Here is a 23192-nt window from a genome sequence, read left to right on the forward strand (position 1 = left end):
TCAAAAAAGAAAAAGAAAAAAAAAATATAAAGATGAGATTTTGAAAAAAGGGCCGTTCTATAAATTATCTGGTCCTTTTCGACATTATCCGTGGACTAATAAATGAGTATTTTCTTGGGTCAAATAGAAAGATTTCTGTTTTGGGGCGAAAATAAATATCTCCCTATTTTATTTCGTCAATCCCAGTTTTTGTAGTTACTCACATTTAAAAATATGGCTATTCCTGTTATCTTATTAATCCTTTTTTATTCTTGTTACTTTTATCTGTAAATTTTAAAAATATGTTTTATTTGTGTATTCAGGAAAATGTCAACATCAATAACTATCTTATCCAATTATATAGTTATTTTTTTAAAAACACAAGCTAAAGAATAAAATATAAAAATCAAGGGATAAACGTATTTGCAGCATTTTTTAAGAACTTTCTAAATTTATATTATTTTGTCGTAATTATTGGCATTATTAATGTGGGTTACTCCTTACACATCAGATTTCTCCCTGTACCACCACAATTTTAAAAAATTTTAAAACTATCTTTTTATATTTTAAAAATCTTACACTCCCACTTCTTTTCTTCAATAAATATTAATATCAGTTGAATTATGTCACATATGCGGCCACATTAGTTTAAGTTTTATGTTTTTTATTTTTATTTATTAATTTATTATATTTTAAATTAATATATAAATATTATTTAAATTTCTTTTAAATTTGTTACGTAATTATATATAAATTAATTTTATTTAATAAAATAATTAATATTAATTTAATTTAATTATATTATTTTTTAATTAATTATAAGCAACCGATATAATAAAATAAAATTAGTTTAATATATTATAAAAAACAAAAAAATTTAAATAATCTATAAATTAATTTAAAATATAATATTTTAATAAATTAAAAACTTAAAAAACACAAAAACTTGAACGGATGTAACATATCCATTTATTAAAATTAATTAAAAAATAATATAATTTAATTAAATTAATAATAATTATTTAATTAAATAAAATAAAATTAATTTAAATAATATTATAAAAACAAAATAATTTAAATAATCTATAAATTAATTTAAAATATAATATTTTAATAAACTAAAAACTAAAAAAAGACATAAAGCTTAGACAGATGTGACATATCTGTTAAAGAATTTTGTAAAATTTTTTAAAATGTAAAAGATAATTTTGGAATTTTTTAAAAATATGGTGGTGCAGGGAGTAATCTGGGTGGTGTAGGGAGTAACTCTCGTTATTAATTAGGGTCAGAGTTTGGATATGATTTTCTTAACTGTTAAAGGAATAATTTAAGAGTGTTTCATCCTGCACCCCAAGCATTTCATTCTGCACTTTCAATTTCCTAAAATACTCCTAATTAATAAGTAGTTTAAAAGTTTAAATTTTTTATTATTGAGGCACTATTGACTCGACCTCTATTTTCCTCTAATCACCAGACATGCATTCTTGCACCTCACCCTTGCATCACTGCACCCCATTTCATATTTTGTATGTTTACGTTATATACTTCTTATATTAGTTTAAAATTCTTTTAATACTATAAAATTTATTATTTCATTAAAAATAAATAAATTTAATTCAAATCTTTATATAAATAAATCAATTATTAAAATATAACAATTTAATTAAAATAAAATTCAAAAAAAGGATAACCGAAAATTTCAAATAAATTATTAATTCATTAATTATTAATTAATTTAAACCATCCAAAATAACTTTTAAAAAAAATTAAATAAAACATTAAATGACAAAAGATATAACAGCTACCTACCAGTTTACTAAACATTAAATATAAATTTAAAAACATTAAAATAAAATAAAACTGATTTACATCGAATGTCAAAATGCTATACAGGCTGAATCGGTTATCCACATCCAATTTAGCCCCATCGCTTCTCCAAATCCGACCCACACCACACCACCACAGTGTAAATCCACTCTTCTACCATCTTTCATCATGCTATAAAAAATGTCATAACACACCAATGCTATCAAACGCAATCAAATGCTTAAAAAAATAATAAGACCATCAACCTTTGGGATGACGCTGGTGGTTGCAGCGAGAACTATGTGGGTGGTTGCAGACGACGCAGATGGCTGTAGCGAGAACTGGGTGGGTGGTTGCAGGGAGAAAATCTACTTCAACCTGCTTCTGTTTGTGTGTGTATGCAAAATGCAATCAAAGTCTGAAAGTGTGCTCTAAGAACGGAGAGAGGAAGACGAAAGCGAGAGGGGGAGGGAAGCGCGACAATGCCTGGACGACCGCTCTTGTGCGAAGTAATATACGAGAATGGAGAGAAAAAGAGAAAACCGAGAGACTTTGCATGCACTATTGCTACAAAAGAATCTTTGACCACTTTAATTTTTTTAAATATTCAAACCATTTTAATTACGAGGTAAGTTTAGTATTTTGGAAAATTTTGGAGGTGCAGATGAAACCCTCATAATTTGACAATGGTTTTGGATTTGCCCAGCTTCTTTTGGGCCTTAAAATTATATATTTTTATGTAACTTGCCTATCAGTATCTTTTATATTCATATTGTGATCCCTTTATATACTCATTCAACTTTCTTAAATTCATAGTCTAAACTGGAATGATATTGATGGTGTTATCAGATTTAGTTAATCTTCTAATTAAATTAAAAATATCAGTAATCAAGTTTAATAGAATTAGTTCGTGATTAGATTTATCTAATAAAAAACTTGTAGAAAAACTTATAAATATAAGTTAAATGGTTGTTAAAATTTTTATATCACAATTATTATAATATTATTTGCCAAAACTGATGGAATACTAAACTGAATTAAACATAAAATATCTTTAGTAAATATGTACGGTGAACATAAACAATAAATATAACAATTGAGAAGTGAAAATTGCTTGAAAATAACACCGATCTCAAAACAAAGTGAATATTATATTCTGTTGCTTGTGATTTGTGTATCAAGTGCATTTGTCATTAACTGAAATAAATTATGAATAATCCAGAACTTATATTACATGTAATTATAAATTTAGGAACAAAATATTTCTGGCAATATTTTATTGAAGTTTTATTGCGGTAATCTGTGCAAACCTTCATTCTATGGTTTATAGTGTAAAACTTAAGTCTAATATCCAAAATATTTTCAAATACGAAAATAAAAGAATCATCTCCGACTTTCAGATTGACTCCCACACGTATTTCAAAATAAAATATGAAAGGAATTGAAAGTCAGGACTCCCAGTCCATTAAATATTGGATCGTACATATTAATGTCTCGTGCAGCCTCAAATTCTCTCGATTCTAGGTTTTCTCAATTCAATAAGATTATGTCAGAACTTAGATAATGTTCAAAATTTCAAAAATAGAAGTGTATTGATAATAAATTTAAATATTTTTAATTCATATCTTCAGAATATTGGTTAAAATTAATGTTTAGTTTTTAAATTAAGGACACACCAATGTACAAATTTTTTTTTGAAATTTTTTTTATTATTGAAATGAATGTTATGCATGAACAATGATTATGATTTTTTATTAAGTCAAATGCCTTTTATGAGTTTGTGAAGTCTACGTTTTTGTGATTGTTGTTCTTTAATAACCGTAATTCATAAATCAGATAGACAAGAATATAAAAGTGAGTCAGTTCAGTTTATAGAGGTTAACTTATGATAAGTTAAATTAAAGGTGAATTTTTTTTTATAAGTTAAAAGTTTATAATATGGCTCAATCTATTATGGATTGATGCTTGATGCTCATTTAAAAATATTTTAATTTTTTAAATTTATTTTATATATTTATTACAATATAATTAAAATATGGCTCAATCTATTATAAATTTATTTTATATAAATTTAGTTTTTTTTTATAAGTTAAAAGTTTATAATATGGCTCAATCTATTATGGATTGATGCTTGATGCTCATTTAAAAATATTTTAATTTTTTAAATTTATTTTATATATTTATTACAATATAATTAAAATAAACCGATTAACATTGCAATAAAATATTAACTAATATTATTATAAAAATAATAGTTAAATATAAAATTTTAATTTACAGATAAACAAGTAAATTAAACATTGAAATTATTCAATAATTATTAAACAACATATGACATTTACAAATATAAATTGTAAAATTATATAATTAAAATAAATAATAATAATAATAATAATTAGTAAAAAACTGATAAAAAGTTATTGTAGATGAGTTAAATATAAAAAAAAATTCAATTGGACTTGAATTTTAGTTATCCTAACTTAGTTCAAAGGTGAGTTAGATTGGTTCAAGGATTGAAATTCATTTTGACTATTAATAAAAAAGTTGATACGTTTGCAGTGAATTAGAGTATATTAAGGTAAAGTTTTCAGATAATAACAAGTTTTGGGAGAAGATTGAAATGTGGTGCAAAATGGGTGATATGAAAATATAGTGGAAGTAGAGATTGTATTAGAATGATAAGATGTAAAATATTTAGTGTAATAGGTTTGGATGGAAGGACAAATAATTGTAAACCGCGGGAACAGACATGAGCTGGGAGAAACAGTGAAATGAGAAACAAGTTATTGTACTTGTTGGTGTGATGATCACAAACCCATAACTATAGGGTCCTCCCATACTTAATTACTTATGTCCCAAACCCAGAATTCGATAATGCCTTCCAATTTCCAGCTACCTATGTGCCAACTGTCTTCTTCCTTATGTAGAGTAATCGTGGAATTCAAATATCTTAGTGAAAACTTAAAAGCTCACATGATCATAACTAAATGAAAAGTTTCGTTTTACAAGTGCATCTATGCTTCCAATGCCTATTGTTATACGATGGACCAGCTCTTCTTTCTCATCATGGCATATTTATTATCCATGGGACCCATTACATTTTTGGAGAAGATTCTCTCCACAACTTCTCTACAAAGATCTTCACCCTTCATTCCTCTCTATAAAGCCCCCTCCACCCATCAGATTCTCTCTAAAGTTGCCTCTTTTCTCTTCTCCGAATCTCTCCTTGTTCAGCCACCACAAGATCTAAATCCATTAGACTTGACATAGTTTGCTCAGAATGAACAAGGTTGGTTTGGTTTTTCTCCTTGTAACTAAAATCATTGTGCTTCATGCCATGTCATTAGAGTCCGAAGCTCCAATGCCCGGACTTAGCCCTTTGGAAGTAAAAATCAAGAGAGAGGTTCAGCTGAGTGACAAAATTGTAGATCAGCCTCTTGCTGAGTCTAGAGGGTTATCATCACAGAAAGAGGGAGACTCTAAAGCAGAAGAAGCTGAGGCTCCTGGTATCAGAAGGCTGGGAAAACATCATTCCACAGACAAGTCAGTGGCAGGTGGGGGTGTGATCTTAGGTGGCCTTGTTACAGTCACTTTTGCTGCTGTCTTTTGTTACATTCGCGTTACAAGGAAAACTGTAGGTGAACATTGATCACTAATATCAGCTTTAGTTAATTTTTTCTGTTTTTTGGTTTTCTATAATAGGATTAGCCTAGAGATAGGAAATAAATGGACAGTGAAACAAAGACAATGGTTGAAATTTTATCAACATTGTGCACATTATAATGTTTAGTGAATATTCTTCGCATTATAATGGGTTGTGAATACGAGATTCTGTTTGAAAACATCATATATTCGTTTTGTTCAGATACAAGAACAAAACTTTCTTTCATACTAGAGAAGCAATAAGATTACCTTATGCATTAGAATCTTTAAAGTTTTCTTAATAGTAAATTAACCACCCATTACATGGTTTATGTGTTTGAATTTATCTTTAAATATGAGTTATTTATATAAACACATGTATAAAAGACATGACACTATTTTCCATATAAAAATTTAAGATTTAATGTTTGTAGATTTTGTTTTTTTTATATCATATTCAATATTTTCATTTAATTAGGTCTTATCACAACGAAATATACTTTTTTTTGTTTGAATTAGATAACAAGTCAAACTATCTATTTTACTACTATTGAAATCGGATATATTAGGAAAATTGACCACCTCCAAAATATAAATTGTTTATATAAAATATTTAACACCATTTTTTATATAAAACCTTAAAATTTATTATTTGTGGGTATTTTTTAATACTTAGATGCTTAGCAAACCGCTGAGTTTTGTGACTGTCAAGTAATTATGATTAAATTAATAATCTTTTTATATATTAATGTTAATATAATGTATAAAAATGAAGGGGTTACCATAAAACAAGAATATAGTTGTATCTATCTTCCTCCGCAGACAAAAAAATGTACAATGTTGTTAAGTAGGAAAAAATATCTATTAATTATAAATTTCAAACCATTACAAAAAACAATTTTAACCTACAACAAAAAAAATTCCCTAAAAAAAAATTAAACACACTTCTTGACATTAAATATAGTGTTGAAATTTGGCAATATATGCTTCTAACACATGACACTCTCTCATCAATTATAGATTTTCAAAGTCTAGACTTTATCACATTTTACTTAAAACTCAAGTTTTGAATTGATAATTTTCAAGAATCTTAAGGTTAGAATTATAAGACTAAAAAGAAAATATAATTTTGTTAAAATGTTTTTCTAAGATGTGAGTCCAACATACATATATAAATAAATAATTTAAAATGTTAATGATATCTTTCTATATTTATTATTGTATTTTTAATTCCTATTAACTAACTTATATAATTTGCAAAATTAAAAGTGAAATATAAATTTAATTTATCAAATATTATATATGACTTATAGCTTACAAATATCAAAATTATATATATATATATATATATATATATATATATATATATATATATATAATAAAATTAAATAACGAATATATTACATTTTTTTAAAATTATAAGAGTTAATATTTTACTTTTTAATCACAAAAATATTTTAATTAATATAATAAAATTGAGTGAATACTTTTAAAGAAAATATAAAAGAAAAACTTATATTTATATCAAAATATTTTAAACACACAAACTATATAGAAATAAGAAGAAATATATAGAATATGTCGGTAAACTTTTTCATTAAAAAATTGAATTAGTGGAAAAAAATATATTTTTCATGCTTATGCATGGTCTATCTTTTGTATTTGTAGATAGTCTATTCTTTACATTCTTATGCCTTGTATTTTTGCATAACCTACTCTTTACATTTTTTTTCATGGTTTATCCTTTATATTTTACATCCTTTATAACTTTATAACAATATATTATAATACAATAATGTTTAATAATAATAATAATATAATGACATAATATTACTATATAATAATATAAATTATTTAAACCTTTAAAGATATAAGAATACATAATGATTTCAATTTTAATATTTTCTAAAACTAAGACTCATGCTGTCAATAACATAAAATTTTGAAATTTAAAATATATAGTAACAGAGTTTGAATTTGAAATTATAAAATATTTGTAAAAACATGGTAACAAATTTAAAATTTAAAATTTTAAAAATATATAAAAATAATTCAATCTTTTTTTATTGGACTTTTTTAATATCTATGAACAACTTTCACATGTTTTTATGTCCCAACATTTCAAAATAGTTCGTATTTAAAACGGAAACAAATGTGAAAGTCCAAAAGTTTCAAAGATTTATTGACTTTTAACAATATAATAATATATTATAATACATAATAATACTTATTAATATAATAAGATAATAACGTAATAATACTAATACAAATAATAAAAATTACACATGAAAAGAAATAGAATAATGTCATTGTTAATAAATTAAATATATATTAAATATATACAATATATTATGTTAAAAATATATATAAATAATTTAAGTACATATTTATCGTAAGAATAATTAAAATTTTATTTTTTAATTTTTAAAATAAAATAATTATATTGAATTGTAATTATAATTTTAAAAATTCAAATTAATATATTAAATATAGTTTATTTTTTAATATAATAAATGTAATATAATTTTTTTGTCCATAACTTTTACATAAATGTTACCTTTTTTTTTCAATTTTATCTATGCTTTTACTAATAATAGTAATAATAATTATATAAATAACAATAATAATTAAAAAATGGTATAAAATAATAAATAAATAATTGAATAATAAAAATGAAAATAATAATAATACTAATACTATAATAATATTAGTAATAATAATAGTATTTATATTTTATTTTATACTAATTTTAATATATGGTAACAAAGTTTGAATTTATAAATTAAAACTTAAAAAAATGTAAAAGCATAATATCTTTATGACCTGAGACAAATTTCACATATTTGTAACATATTGGTATTTAAGATGGAAACAAAATATGAAAGATGTGTTAGTAATATTGTAAATATTGTGACAATTTCAGTTATTGTTTTTCAATAAGTAGTCCACATACTCTATAAATAGATGGAATATTCTCATTTTTTATTATTAAGCCTACTCATTTTTAGATAAAGATACTATCGAGTTTTGAGTGATTAAAACTTTGTTTTCCAAACCTTTACTCAAAACTTGATGGTATCTTTATCTATAGATATATAAGAGTAGGTTTAGTGATTAAAACTGATAGTACCTCACTTATTGATAGAGTTTGGTCATCACATGATCCTGAAAATGGACTATTACTCCAAACATAAAAAAGTTAATAAAATCAAAAAATCAACAACTAAATCGTGACCTCCATGCACATTAGATAGAATATGCATAATTCTGGTTTGGGAAATCTTGTTTATTGATCTTCTGGTTGTGTTTTCGTTTGGGGTTTGAGATTGTTTGTGGTGGTTTCTACCTTTAAAGTGGCCTGCAATGGCGAACACCGGTTTAGACTCATTTTAGACTTCATGACAGTGGCTTTGGGTTCTTTGCTTGGCTATGGAGAGGAGTCACGATGGCCCGACAATGTCACAATTGATTCAGATTAAACTTAGTTGGGCTTACATGCCTAGAGTTTGGTTTCTGATTGAACTTTGTTGCAGAGACAAAAATATTATTAAAAATAAGATAAATAGAATTTAAAATGGTTGTCAAATTCCACGTATAAAGCTATATGAATGTCACGTTTTAAAAACTGGCCACGTCAACCTCCCACCTCATAAAAAACTTAACCCGGTTAAGACAATTTAACGGTAAGAGTTCAATTGACTCAAATTAACATTTTTTAACACTAAATTGAAGATTCTAATAAATCGATGATCAAACTAAACAAACTTACAAAAATAAGAAGTATTTTAAACTAATTAATAAATATATGAAAAATAAAAACTGAAATTGTTACACTATTCACAATATTGTTAATAAGACGGAGAACTAAAAAAAATTAATGAAAATAAGTGAATAATAATAAAAAATAATAATAAATTAAAATTTGATATAAAACAAATAGTTAATGATGATATCATTGATAAACTAAATAATAAAATATTAAATATAATAATTCATTTAAAATTGTAATAATAATTTCATTAACATTAAAGTAAATGTATTATTAAAAAGTGAAAATTATAAATTCTTTCAACATTTAAATATATAAAAGTAACTAACGGTTTTAATTTAATATTTTTCTAAAATTAAGATATATATTTTTAAATTTAAAATTCGTAATATATAACAAAAACATTTATTTTGAAATTTGAAATATAAAAATAATGTAAAAATATGGTAACAAAGTTTGAATATAAAATTCGAAATCCGACAAATATTGTGAAAAAATAAAGTCTTTTTAATGTACTTAAATATTTTTCATAAATTTCTAATCTATAAGAAGAGTTTATATTTAAGTTGGCAACAAAATCTGGAAGAAGAAAAATTCAACAACTTTTAAAAATTAATAATTTATTATATCACATAATGGTATTTAATAATAATATAATAGTACGATAACATAATAATATTTATATAATAATAATAATAATTAAATAATGATATAAAATAATAAATAAATAATTTAATAATGATATTGTTAATAAACTAAATAACAAATCATTACAAATAATATTTCATTTAAAATTGCAATCCAATTATGTCAAATTTAATAATAATTTAAAAATAATTTTAATAACATAGACATAAATGTATTATTAGAAAAATGAAAATTATAAATTCTTTAAATTTCAGAAGATAAAATAGAAAATAACCATTTCAATTTCATTTTTTTTACTAGAATTCATATTCACATTGTCAATGAGAAATTCAAAATTGAAAATATATGGTAACCAAGTTTGAATTTGAAATTATACAACAAGTAAAAATTTAGTAACAAAATTTTCATTTAAAATTCAAAATAAAAATTGTAAATGTGTCTCAACAACTTTCATATTATAATGGGATCATGTAACTTGTGACTCAACATGTCAAAAAAAAAAATCGTTTATGTAAAGTATTTATGAGTGAAGTAATTTCAAAAGTTTGAGTTACCAGTAACAACTATATCATCAACCTATACGACAACAAATAAAATTGATGAGGATGTGAACTTGGTAAAAGGAGAAGGATCACTTCTGGTAACAGAGAAACCAAGAAGAATAAGAGTTTGAGAAACCAAGATCGTGGAGCTGCTTAAGCCAACAAATGGCCTTGTTCAGTTTGCATTGAGGATTTGAAGAGATAAAACCAGGAGATTGAACCTAGGTACCCTATGTTTGGTGGCTGGAAAACTGCCTTTACTTTTGGATATGGCTTACCACTTCAGGACTCTCATGTTTCTCATTATACATTTACAAATTGTTCAATTCAATCATCATAATAATATAGAATCACACACCACACCACATTTCCAACACATGTATATGATATATGTGGGGTTTCAGGTGGGGAATGAAGGGATGTTACCTCGTGAAGTGTCGACAACAGGAGTTCTCAAACCACAAGTGAAGTTAAGGCCAATAGAGCTTTGCAAAGACACGATTAAACTACAATGGCGGTTCACAAGTTCACGTCGCGATTGAAGCACGATAGAGGGAGGCGAACTCCAGCAGCCCCACGCTTACGATCCTTGGACAAGATCACTGCGAGGGTTCTCAGATTGGGGAAATCAAAGGAGGGAGGGAATATGTGTTCTGGTGCGAAATGAAAATGTGAGAGGGAAATACCTGATTTTTGCCCTAATGAAAATGTGAGAGGCAAACTCCGGCAGCCAATGCAGGTGAACTTCGACAACCAACGCTCAAGGCCCTTTGAGAAGATGAGTCTAAGTATGTTCTTGGAATGGTCGGTCCAACGACGAAGACGACTTCCTTGATTGAACGACAGGCTGGAACGCAATGACGACAAATGCTCTTCTTTGGTTTGAAGACACGAATTGGGTGGAGGGAAATGCGATTTCTATTCTTCCTAGAAACAAAAATGGGTGGGAAACCTAAGTTTTGGGGAAGAACGGAATCCCAATTGTGGCTAGGGTGCGGAACAGTGTGCACAAGCGACAGAGGGAGTTGGGAGAAGGAGTTAGGGGAAGAAGGAGTTGGGAGAATGTGAATATTGGGGGAAGAAGAGCTTTCGCGAAATGAGGGGGTGAGAAAAATTCCATTTTCTAATTTCATATACACCAACCAGTTACCGAAGGTCACAGTTCCTTTGGTAATGACTCGTGTCCATTACTGATGACCAAAATCCATTGATAAAGTACTGCTTTATAGACCGTCGATAAATCCTTCGGTAAACAAAATTTACCGACGGTTTAAGGGTCGTTCCATCAATAATAAATGTGTTCATGTAGTAATAAAACAAAAAATAAATAATTAATTATTGATATAATTGATAAACTCACAATAAATTAAATAGTAAAATATTGAAGTTAATATTTCATGTAAAATTAAAAATTATAATACACTTATATCAAAGTTAATATTTTTTATCGATAGTGAACATTGTTAAGTTAATATCTTTTGTTTTAAATTATATTTATCCTTGTTATTTAAAGAATAATATATATATTTTTAACTTTTTGATTTACTTCTAATTAAAATTAAATTAAATTTTAATAGTCTTAAAAATATAATGTGTATTGCTAGGATGAAAATACTAAATAAAATACATCAATTAACATATTATAATATTTTAGAGTTGGGGTTGTTTTGAAAGTGTGAAACTATCATATATGTAAAAAGTTTATAATTTGGCTAAATATTATTTATGGGACTGTAAGGTGTTACTTTTTTTTAGTTTTTTTTTTGTTGTAAAGGAAAAGTAAATCTATGACATCTCTTATACACTCGGAGAGTGAGGGAAGAAATTATGATTCATGTAAGTGACACAGGTTATTTGGCTATCATAGAGTATTTTTTAGTAGATAGAAGGAAAATGTATAAAATGAACATAAATAGAAAAAAGTTATAACAGTAGACTTATAAATATTTTTAGAAATATTTTTAAAAAATTAAAGATAAGCTATTTTGATAGAAAGATTTTCTATCTATTTTTTATTTTAAATTATAGAAGTGCTATCTTATTTTTTTAATTTTCTGCTTTAAAAAATTGCACGAGAAAGAAACATGAAAAAAAAAATACTCTTAATAATTTTTTATATAACTATAAAATATGAAAAGACAGTGGATCTTTGTTTTTAACCCAAAATAAATTAAGACATTCATATTCGTTCGTACAATAATCCAACCCACCATGCCAGCAATGACAAAGGAAACTTTGAGGAACAGTCCTAGAAAGACAGTAGTTTTCAACTAAATGGTTGATTAACTTGTCACTTCCCTCGTATTCTCTACCTCCCATTTATTATGCAATGCAATCGTATTTTATAAATATTTAAATCATTTCTCACTCAACCAAAAAAAAAAATCATAGTTTCTCCCTTTCACTCAATCTTTCTATCCTTTTCTTATATATATAAAACACAAATGGATATAAAATAAGCTACGAGTATGAAATGTTACAAGAAACTGAAATGTTTTCCGTGTTAGTACTATTTAGTATTACGCGTTCTACCATACAGAAAATTTTAACACGATTTAGTAAACGATAGCTGGCAAACATAATAAAAGGACGAAAATGATTGGTTTGGTAAACAAACCTCAATAATAACTTCTGAAGCATGTATTGAACTGTATCAGCAGCGGGTGTGTCACTTCATGCCTGCTACAGTTGGCTATGCATGTATACGAAGGTTGAGTTGGTTAACATTCAAAAGAAGTAAAAGCATCACCATTTGGCAGAAGAATAAGGAACATAAATGAATGAGAAATGTTCAGAATATTAGTAAAAAGGCACGATTCTATCCAATACTTTCTACCATACTACGGCCCAATGTTGGAAATTGTTATGATATTTAGCTGCACACCCAGTTTCTTACACACTACAAACTTCTTTCAGGATTTAAAATGTAGTTCACCAGAAGAAACTAGTCTCTTTCTAGATTAAATCCTACAAGTTAACTTAAATTATACCATGATAAAATATCTTATTCGGTTTAATACTAAAACTTGAAATACTACAGTGGAGATGCACCGGTTTAATTTCTGCGCTAATCACACTGGAAACAAGAGAGTTTTCTTTTTTCTTTTTGGTTTTTTCAGAAGATGATGGACTAATTTTCTGTGAACCAATTCTTGTGACCAGGGACCCAAGTTGGGCATTTGGGGCTGAAGTAATTGGAAACAACTTTGGAGTTAAGAAGGTCGATAATGGGCACATAAGTGACGCAACGAGGTGTCTTGTATTGGTTTATGGAGGCACCTTGGCTCAGAGCAAAGTCCATGAGTTTGTCAAACGTGCCATTCTCAACCACCCTAATTTCCAAGGCTCCAATACACTCCGACACCCTTCCCTGCCGGTACACGCTGTTCAGAGATTCTTCAATTGCCAGGCAACAATCACAAAAAACAGAAGAAGGAATTTCTGGGATTTGCCCCCCATTTGTGTTGATTTCCCAATAGACAACGTAATGGCCTGGGATTGTTGACGTGTCCACGCAACTGGTGTATTCAGTGAGAGATGCACCGAATTGTGGAAGATGATCGGCACCAGTTTTGACAGCATTGTGGAGCTCAACTTCGTCGGTTTTATCAGAATCAATGCTGAGAACCACGTTCTTTCGACACACGAAGTTGAACTGAGGAGCCTTGTTCTTGAATCCGGCTACACGGAGGATGTCGCCAACCCGGTACCTATAAAGTCCTGCATCTCATCATTCATAATTAATTAACTATTCAGGTAATATAGTATCATCAGTTTGCGAGAGAGAGTTAATAGTCTCAACATTATCAGAATTATATCATTCTAATAAATTAACTAATGATATATCTTTTAATTAATGAAACTCATTAAATAAGAAATGGATCCACCAAATTTTGCATTTTTAATAATTTTCAGTGAAACTAAAAACATGTGTAAATGAGAGTTTATATGCCAGCAATTGTCAAATATAAATATATATTTGTGTATCTTGAAAATATGACATTTTATAAGAATTAGTTCTTAATTATGTTTTTATTTGTTTTATATCCTTAACCTGTTAAATAAAGATAAAAAAAACATATTTAAGAAGTATAATTCAGCACATTGAAATTGTTTAATTACCTGCGTAAGTGGTGACCACAAGCTCGTACTCCTGATTCAACTTGACATCAACAAGATCTACGAGATGTTCATGGTCTAGGTTAGAAATGGAATCAGTATGTCCATTGATATGATAGACGGGCAAGAATTCAAAGTAGGCCATGGTGGGAATGAGTGTGTAAGACACCTCACTTGGATCACACAAGGGGTTCAAATTGAGGCCAAAGTAGCACTCAGAAGAAGCGTACATGGTGCACACAAGAGGAAGACCATTGCTATAATAATCCAATATGGGAATATACTGAGACATGGTTCCCGTGACAATAACATCAACATACTTGGTGTTAGGCCATATCCTGGTGATGATTCCCTTCCACGACCCCTTCAGGCATTCGGCTTCAATGAAATCCGCAAGCGTGGGATTTGGTTTCAGGACTTTCATCACAGCTTCTCTCACAGAGGGGTCAGTGATTTTGGCGTCGAGGGTGCCCGTTCTTATGTCATTGCAGAGACAAAGGAAGTGCTTTTCGAGGAACTTAAGGGCACGGATGAAACCGGAAGCGAAGACTGCCCCAACGCGAAGAACTTCCTCGTTTTGACAAAGGCCACAGAGCAACTGAGAGTACATGCTTTGGTAAGAGTGAGGGCAGAGAATGGTTTCATTGGGGCTGGTGTAGTTTGTGTAGGGATCACGTTTGCGGTGCTTGAACTGTGAGCTTTTGTAATAGCTGGTGAGAACTGGACGAGCAAGGAGGCCACCAGGAGTTTTGGCTTCTGATTTTGTGAACAGAAAGTACATGCCTTTTCCTTTCTCCAAACCAGGCACAACCTGATCCATCACTGGCATCAACAAGCTGTAAAGCAATGATCTTCTCTCTTGTTCTTCTTCGATGGTAGGCATCAGTTTTCTCTCCCCACCAGACGTTCCAGAGCTTATTCATTCAATAAACATATCAGATTAATTTCAGTTACACTGCTTTAATATTATAAGAACAGATTCTTTATATGCATTTCTGTCTAAATATTTTTCAACCAAACAGTACTGTTAGTTTTTCAACTATCTCAACCCCGAAAAGAACAGCCTAATACTAATCTTAGGCGTTAAATTTTCCATTGTTAGTATACTTGGGCTTACGAAAATTAAATTGCAAATATTAACACTGCATGACTCTATACTGATATATATATATATATATATACACTTTTATAACTTTAGGTCAATAATAAAGTATTACTGAATGATTTTTCAATAATTGTTATAATAACAAACAAATTTATTATACACAGTAATTTATAAGTATGAGACAAAGTGCACAATCCATTTATATATTATCCACACACATATAATGTGAATAAGTGACGGATGTATTTTTCAGATAGTATTAGGGAGAAATTACATAAATAAAATGTTTTTTTTATAAACCAGATACTTGACAACCTATTTTTAAGGATTTTTTGTCAATAAAAAAAATAAATTTTGTTTTTACAAAGAAAGTGTGCGTACACATATATTTGTTACGTGTGAAAATAATAATATTCATTACATTATATAAATGTGATCAGTATTTAACCTATATCAGTGACATATATTTACATTTTATTTGATATTATAAAAGTAAAATAATCATAAAAATTAATTTTTGTATTTTTCTAAAAAAATATATAAAAAATAAAAAAACGATACTATTAAATGAAGAAAAATATTTTGTATGTATCAAAGTATGATTTATTAATATATATAAAATATTGATATCATTTACAATTCAAAAGTTTAGATAACAAATTTATGATTTTTTTATATGATATTAAATTTTATTATTGTTAACAAGGACTTAAATTCATACTTGTATTATTTTCACTACATATATTATTAAATTTTTATTTAAAAAAAATTATAAATACTTATAAGAGGAAAAAATTAACAAAATTAAATTTATTTCTTAAACTAAAGGTTCTAAAATCTAAGCTGCAGAAGTTGATTTTAATATATGAAATCATTTAAAATAAATTTTACATTTGATCAATATAAAAAAAAATTAAATAAAATATTAAAAAGTCTAACTAAATCTATACAACTAATTTGTATATAGTATAATTTTTTTTTCGTAATCCCAAGAGTTTATTACATGATAAGAAATTACCATGACCTCAACTCGTAATCATATAATTAACTCTTTCTTCTAAACCAAAATTTTCGATTATCTATCACATAAAGGTCGGTTAGAACTATAAACATAGCTCACTAAAGTGTAATAATTTATTCATATTCACTTTGATAGGATGTGACAACTCATACCAATAATAAATAGTTTGGTTAAAATAAAATATATATTGTTAGTATAAACAAATCATATGCATGTTAATAATTTAACTTTTTTAATCCAGACTGGAAATCTCAACGGATACCATTTTTTAAGTATAGAACATTTTTATGTAATACTAGCTATAATTTTCTCCAGCATATATATATATATATATATATATATATATATATATATATATATATATATATATATATATATATATATATATATATATATATATATATATATATATATATTAGATTTTAGTTTAATTCTTTCTCTTTAATGTCTGGTGTCAGATTTACACCAAATTCTTATCAAGTTGACCAAATTACAGTGTGAAAAACTAAGAAAAGGGCAATTTGGTCTGACAGAAATAAAATAAGGATTGAGAAAGTTAAAATGTAGATAACAGATCGAAGTTTGATTTTAGCCTAATGTAAAATAAGTAATACTAGAAGAAATAAGGCAAAGTGAAATGTGTAGAGATATGAAGTTGATGGGTTTACCTAGTGAGGAATTCTGAGATGGGTTTGGAACATAAAATTGGGGAGGTATCACCGTTGGCTATGCGATCAATATGAGGCTTTAAATCCTCGTAAGTGACCACTGGGACGAGCTTTTTGAAAGTGATTCTGTCAGTGCGAGCATCTAGGTCATGGCGTTGGAGGTACTCAGCTTCTGCACTACAAGAAAGGATCTCTGCAAGCACCTTTTCTTGAATTTCATCAGCGTTTCTGGTGACCTCTTCAATGTATTCCAGGGCTCTCTTATTCTCCTGGATCATACTACTGTTACTGCCACCATCGTCAAGCTCCTTTGGCTCGTGGCACAACTGCTTTGGAGCCTCTGGCATGGCTGCAGAATCAATGGCTATCGAGTTTCGGAGTGTGGCACCAAACATGCACACCTTAGGAGAAGCAAGAGTTTGGATTTAGTTTGGAAGAGATCGATGAGTGTGGGTTGGAAAACTAAACAAAGTGAAAGTGCATTATATAAAGGCAAACTGGGGAACCCTCTCCAGAGTCTCGTCCAAACAAATAGGACAAAGGGGTATAACTGTAAACTTCAAAAAAATGTGACTTTAATTAATTTCCAAGTAATGTTATCGAAACTTTGGATGACCAAGTCTATCATGCAGGGCTTTAAAATATGCCTTTACAAGAACTTTGCTTCGGCAACCGGGAAAGGATACGATTTCTGTGTGGATAAATTATTATATATATGCTTAGATTATTATCATTTTAACTATTTCCAATATAACATGTATTTAGATGTTATTTTCTATAACAAAAAGAAGTTAAAAACATGTATTAATTGTCATCACATAAAATTGGTTGGAAACATGGTGTGAAACTGTTTGATAAGCAAGGAAGTTTGAAAAAAAGGAAGCAGAAAGAATAAGGGAAGTAATATATAGGGTACAATTACCGCGGCTGTTGTTAAGAAAACCAACGTTGGCTGCGCGGTAAGTAGATTACGGCTATAGTTGCATAGAAACAGGTCATTACATATTTTGGTGTTATTATATTTTTTGCCAAATGTTGTCTGGTTGAGTATACTAATAATTAATGACTGTATTAAATTTTCTTTGACTACTACTCTTATCAGCAGGATCCATATTTTTAGCTCTGCTACTGTATATAAAACAGTTTTGTTAGTTATGACTGAAACTGATGTACAGAGATTAGACTATTTTTTATATATTTTTTTGAAGAAATATTTTTCTAATGACTTTACTTTTCTTTAGATATTGTTGTTTCTTGTGAACTTATTACTGCATGCAATCAATCAACTTGGCTGGTTAATTAGGTATAAAAAGCAAAGCTGCATGTAATTCTTGGGAAAATGAATTAAAGACAGATATTGAATTTCATTTGAACTGACACGTAAAATCTTCAAACTATTAAAAAAGATGTTTTTAATGAAATTATATACAGTGGTATAATGTGTTGTCATGTAAGTTGTAAATGCTCAACTTTTTCTTTGGACTTTTAGGGCAGGGGGTGGCAAAAAGGGTTTGGTTATTCGGTTAGCATCAATCCAAATATGCAATATAACTGCCTAACTATCCAACACTTGATAAAATGAATGGGATGGATGCTATATTTTTCCAAATGAGGATAGTGATAGATGATGGAAATAAAAACCTTAAAGTGTTGAGTAAATGGCTTTTTTTTTTCTCTCTTTCAGGACCCATCTCACTGATTCACTGATTCTGTACACTATCCACTACACTTCCACTGATTAATGCGCGACTTTCTGGTTGAATTTGAAAGTCCCTGTTTCTAGCTCTACACAAACACTGAAACTGTGTTATCACACTCAATATTCACTTTAATAATGTAAACCGATTAAGTGTGGAAGACTTCCTTCGCTACAGTAATTTCAATTTTGATGGCCAAGTAAATAAAAACTCATTTAGGTTGAAGATGATATTGATACTTGTGTAAGTTTAAATAAGGTTCGTATTATTGTTATATCTCCTCAAATAATCTTTGTTAAAAGACTCATCTCTTATCACAATTAAAAATAAAAATAAGGTGACTAATAATATAAAAATAGGAAGTGTTAAAGAATAAAAGTAAGATGACTAATAATATAAAAAGTAAGTTAATTATATTTTTAGTTTTTAGTCCTGAACTTTGACACAAAATTAGATTTTATTTATGTTTGAAATTATGATATATTTTGTTTTCTAAACTATAGAAATGAATAAATGTGAACAATTACATTAATTTTGTTGTGTCAAATGTATTTTATGTTAGTATTTAAATTGTTTACACTATTTAACACTATGTTATTTCAATGTTATTTCAATGTTAACTGAAAAACTCATTTGACACATCAAACAAATTAAACATAATTCAGTTAAAAAACTATATTTATTTATATTTAAAGTTTAAAGATAAAAAAGTATAAATTTTAAATATAGATAAATTTTAATTTCATGACAAAAGTTTAGAAATTAAAAATATACTTAATTAAATAAGGATTACAAAAGATGAAAATTATAAACGAGATTTAAGTATATTACCGTTAAAAAGGATCATTAAAGCAAATGAAAGGATTTTCAAAATTATGAAAACTATGATAATTTTATAACCATCGAAAACAAGAACAAGTTGATTTATAATAGTTGATTTGTATGCATCATCTTCAATTGATTTATATAATAGTTGTTTGACCTTTTTATTCAAATTAAGGAAATTACTTCATTCTTATACTTTTAGTACAATTTTAAATGAGTTGTTTGTTATGTTCCTTTCAATTTCTTATATTAATGTATTTTTGTGTCATTACATTTTTCGCTCAGTTATCATAGATAATTTTTCTTTATCCTTATTGATTAAAGTAAATGTATATATTATCTTAAAATTTGAAAACTAACATATAAAAAAAATATTATTTTAAAAAAAAACCAATTAAAATAGAACGGGAAATATAACATATAATAAGATAGTCCTAATTATTTTTCGTAAATTGAAAAATTAAAGTATATATAATATAGAGATTGATCTCAGACTGTTTTATATATCTTAAACGAGAGTTCATCGTTTCATTACAAACTCACCCACGTCATATGTCGAAACAGCTTGTATTTTACGAATTAAAAATATTAATTCTGTCCGTTTCCAACTTGAATAATATTAATTTAATAATTGGAGCCAAAATATATATTACAAATAAATATCAATTATGTCTAAAGAAATAATGAATTGCAAGCAAAGTAATTATTCCAAAAACAAGATAAACATAACACAATAAAATCATAATTCATACAAATGGATGAATGAAATTATAAGTAAAAAAAGAAAAATATGTAATTCTAACAAAAGTGGTCCAATATCTTAATGATACCAAAAGATATGTCGTAACACAAATGACTTCATTTCATTTAAGTATACATTTAAAAAAATCTCAAACTCCATTTACCTAAAACATCAAAAGACTTAATAATGAAATCAGAATCACAAAATTTTTAAAATCTGAAATAGTTAATTTGGTTAGAGGTACTAATATGCCTTCATAAATGTCTATGACTTTACAATTTTCTCACTAACAATTGTATATCAAAAGTTCTACAAGAACCCTTTACACTTTAAGTGAATTAAATAATAATAATAATAATAATAATAATAATAATAATAATAATAATAATAATAATAATAATAATAGTATATACTTGGCACCATATATCACAAGTGACTAATAAAAAATATTCTAAACCAATTTATGAGCACTAGTATGAAAATATCTATAACGTCGTTGTTTTTTGGCCTTTCATGTCGAATTTGTGGTCGACGTCATATCAGGAGACGTTAAATTGAGGTTGAAATCAAATTGATATCGAATATAAAGCACGAACTTTGAATGTGTAGAATAATATCAACAACAAACAACAAACAACAATAACAAACAACAAACAAGTTCAATCAAACAATAACAACAAACAAGTTCAACCAAATAACAACAACAAACAAGTTAAACAAAAAAACACAACAAACAAGTTCAACAAATAAGTTCTTCAAAACAAAAACAAAAACGAAAACTAACTTTCAAAAGGTGGGTTCGTCGAAATAAAGTGTTTTCACCAATAAGAAAAAAATCAGACTGCACCTATGAAGGACAAAAGCACGAAAATAATCGGTCAAAATAAACGAAAATTATACATCAAGTTGTTAATTAATATGCATTTGTACCCAATGAAAGAAATATTACATGTGATGGTCGTCAAACTTCGTTCGAGAAAAGTTTGAGAACAGAAGAGAGTCTCGTGCGCTAAGATAAAGTGAATGAATTTTCAATCTTCCGCTCAAATTAAAAAGGAGAAACTTTTGGCTGACAAATAATATGTCGAAGCTCCTACAAAATTTGACCGTATTAAGGATTCGACGTACTATTGGTGGTGGCTTAAAAGAAAGAAGAACGACGCGCTGATTTAAATAATTAACTTACAAAAATGCTAGCTCTCAATTTTTACTTTGGCTACTCAATGGTTGGATGTTGAACACGTTATATGCTGTTTTTGGGTTAGTGGAGTGAATATTTCTTAATTTTTTGTCTAAAAATTCTAAATCCTTATTTTCTCATCAAAATCTCAACTAATTAAACCATTATAGTTCATTAAATCTTTTAAATTTCGAGACATTGATCTCAAGTCTTATCAGATTGTATTCGATGTTTAGAATATTCAACCATTCAAATACTACCTTTTACATTAAATACACCTTTGATTCACAATGATTTGACTTAAAAACCAGGATTTTGATCATAGTTTTAAAGTTTAAAATACTATTAACTACTCTTTTATTATTATACTTTTACTCTTCATCTAATATTTAATTAATCTGAGTGTAGATATTTATTGTGACGTATAAATGAAAAATGAACTATAAAATAATATTACAACTTTATTAAAATAAAGAAAACTGATTAATTATATTTCTTGATTTTTCCAAAAAGAAATATAAAAAGACCCTTAAACAGAGACCGAGCATCAAATTTTTTCCAATTCTTAGAAACCGAATCAAATAAGTATATATATATATATATATATATATTACATTAAATACATCTTGAATTCCCAATAATTCGAATAGAAGCGAGGGTTTTGAGTTAGTTATAATTGTAGGATAATAAATCTGAACACAAAAACAACAGGTAATAAAACTGGAAGATTTTGGGAATGTTTACGTTAAAACTTTCTTAATAATTAGAAACCCAATTTTGGAGAACTCGAACACGACATTTACGTAAATCTAGTGGACAGTCTTTATTTTTTCTTTTACTTTTCTGCTTTTAGCGTATCAGTTGTTGAATGATATCAGGAACTTGTGTCTCTTCTCTTTTTGTCTCTTTATCAGTGTTTACAATTTTTTGCTTGTTTATAAGTTTCACGTCTTTTAAACGATTGTTTCTTTGGGAACACGAATACGATGAGTATAATAAGATTTTGACTCCACTAGCTGAGAGAAGTATACCAGGAAGCCTCTTCATACAAAGTATATATAACAATGTCATTGATTTTGGTAAAATTACATATTGGGATTTACAACAGCACATGAACACAGGGAAGCACTGATATTTTATTAACTCCAAAAGGTTAAAGTCAAACAAAGTTTTGTATAGATTTTGGAGATTTATAGTGAGTGTGTAGAATATAAACAGAAACTCAAAAAACATACCATTCATTTTCAGGAGAACAAATCTCGATCACGTGTTTCAATGCTTATTCAACAATTCCAAGACTGATGAAAAGTGCAGCTTCGACGGTATTACCATTATTAATTCATGTAATTTTCTTCCTGTGGAGTACTTTTTACACATATATCAGTATTTTCCCCAACATTTCTTTTTTAATTCGACTCTACTGCTACATGGTGGAGCTACAGACCCAGG

The 23192-nt window shown here is 27.4% G+C and overlaps 1 protein-coding gene across 1 annotated transcript; it reads right to left on the bottom strand.

Annotated features, from left to right (window-relative positions):
• Positions 1–12997: 12997 nt before the first annotated feature.
• LOC108333606 (indole-3-acetic acid-amido synthetase GH3.5) lies at positions 12998–17739 on the bottom strand. Its single transcript, XM_017569076.2, has 3 exons — positions 17300–17739; positions 14509–15419; positions 12998–14106 (listed from the first exon to the last, which is right to left on the bottom strand). Exons 1-3 carry the CDS (start codon positions 17692–17694, stop codon positions 13517–13519), a joined length of 1896 nt encoding a protein of 631 aa, XP_017424565.1. The 5' UTR covers positions 17695–17739; the 3' UTR covers positions 12998–13516.
• Between the last annotated feature and the right edge of the window lie 5453 nt (positions 17740–23192).

Source organism: Vigna angularis, chromosome 11 (assembly GCF_016808095.1).
Source record: "Vigna angularis cultivar LongXiaoDou No.4 chromosome 11, ASM1680809v1, whole genome shotgun sequence".
NCBI classification, from domain to species: domain Eukaryota; kingdom Viridiplantae; phylum Streptophyta; class Magnoliopsida; order Fabales; family Fabaceae; genus Vigna; species Vigna angularis.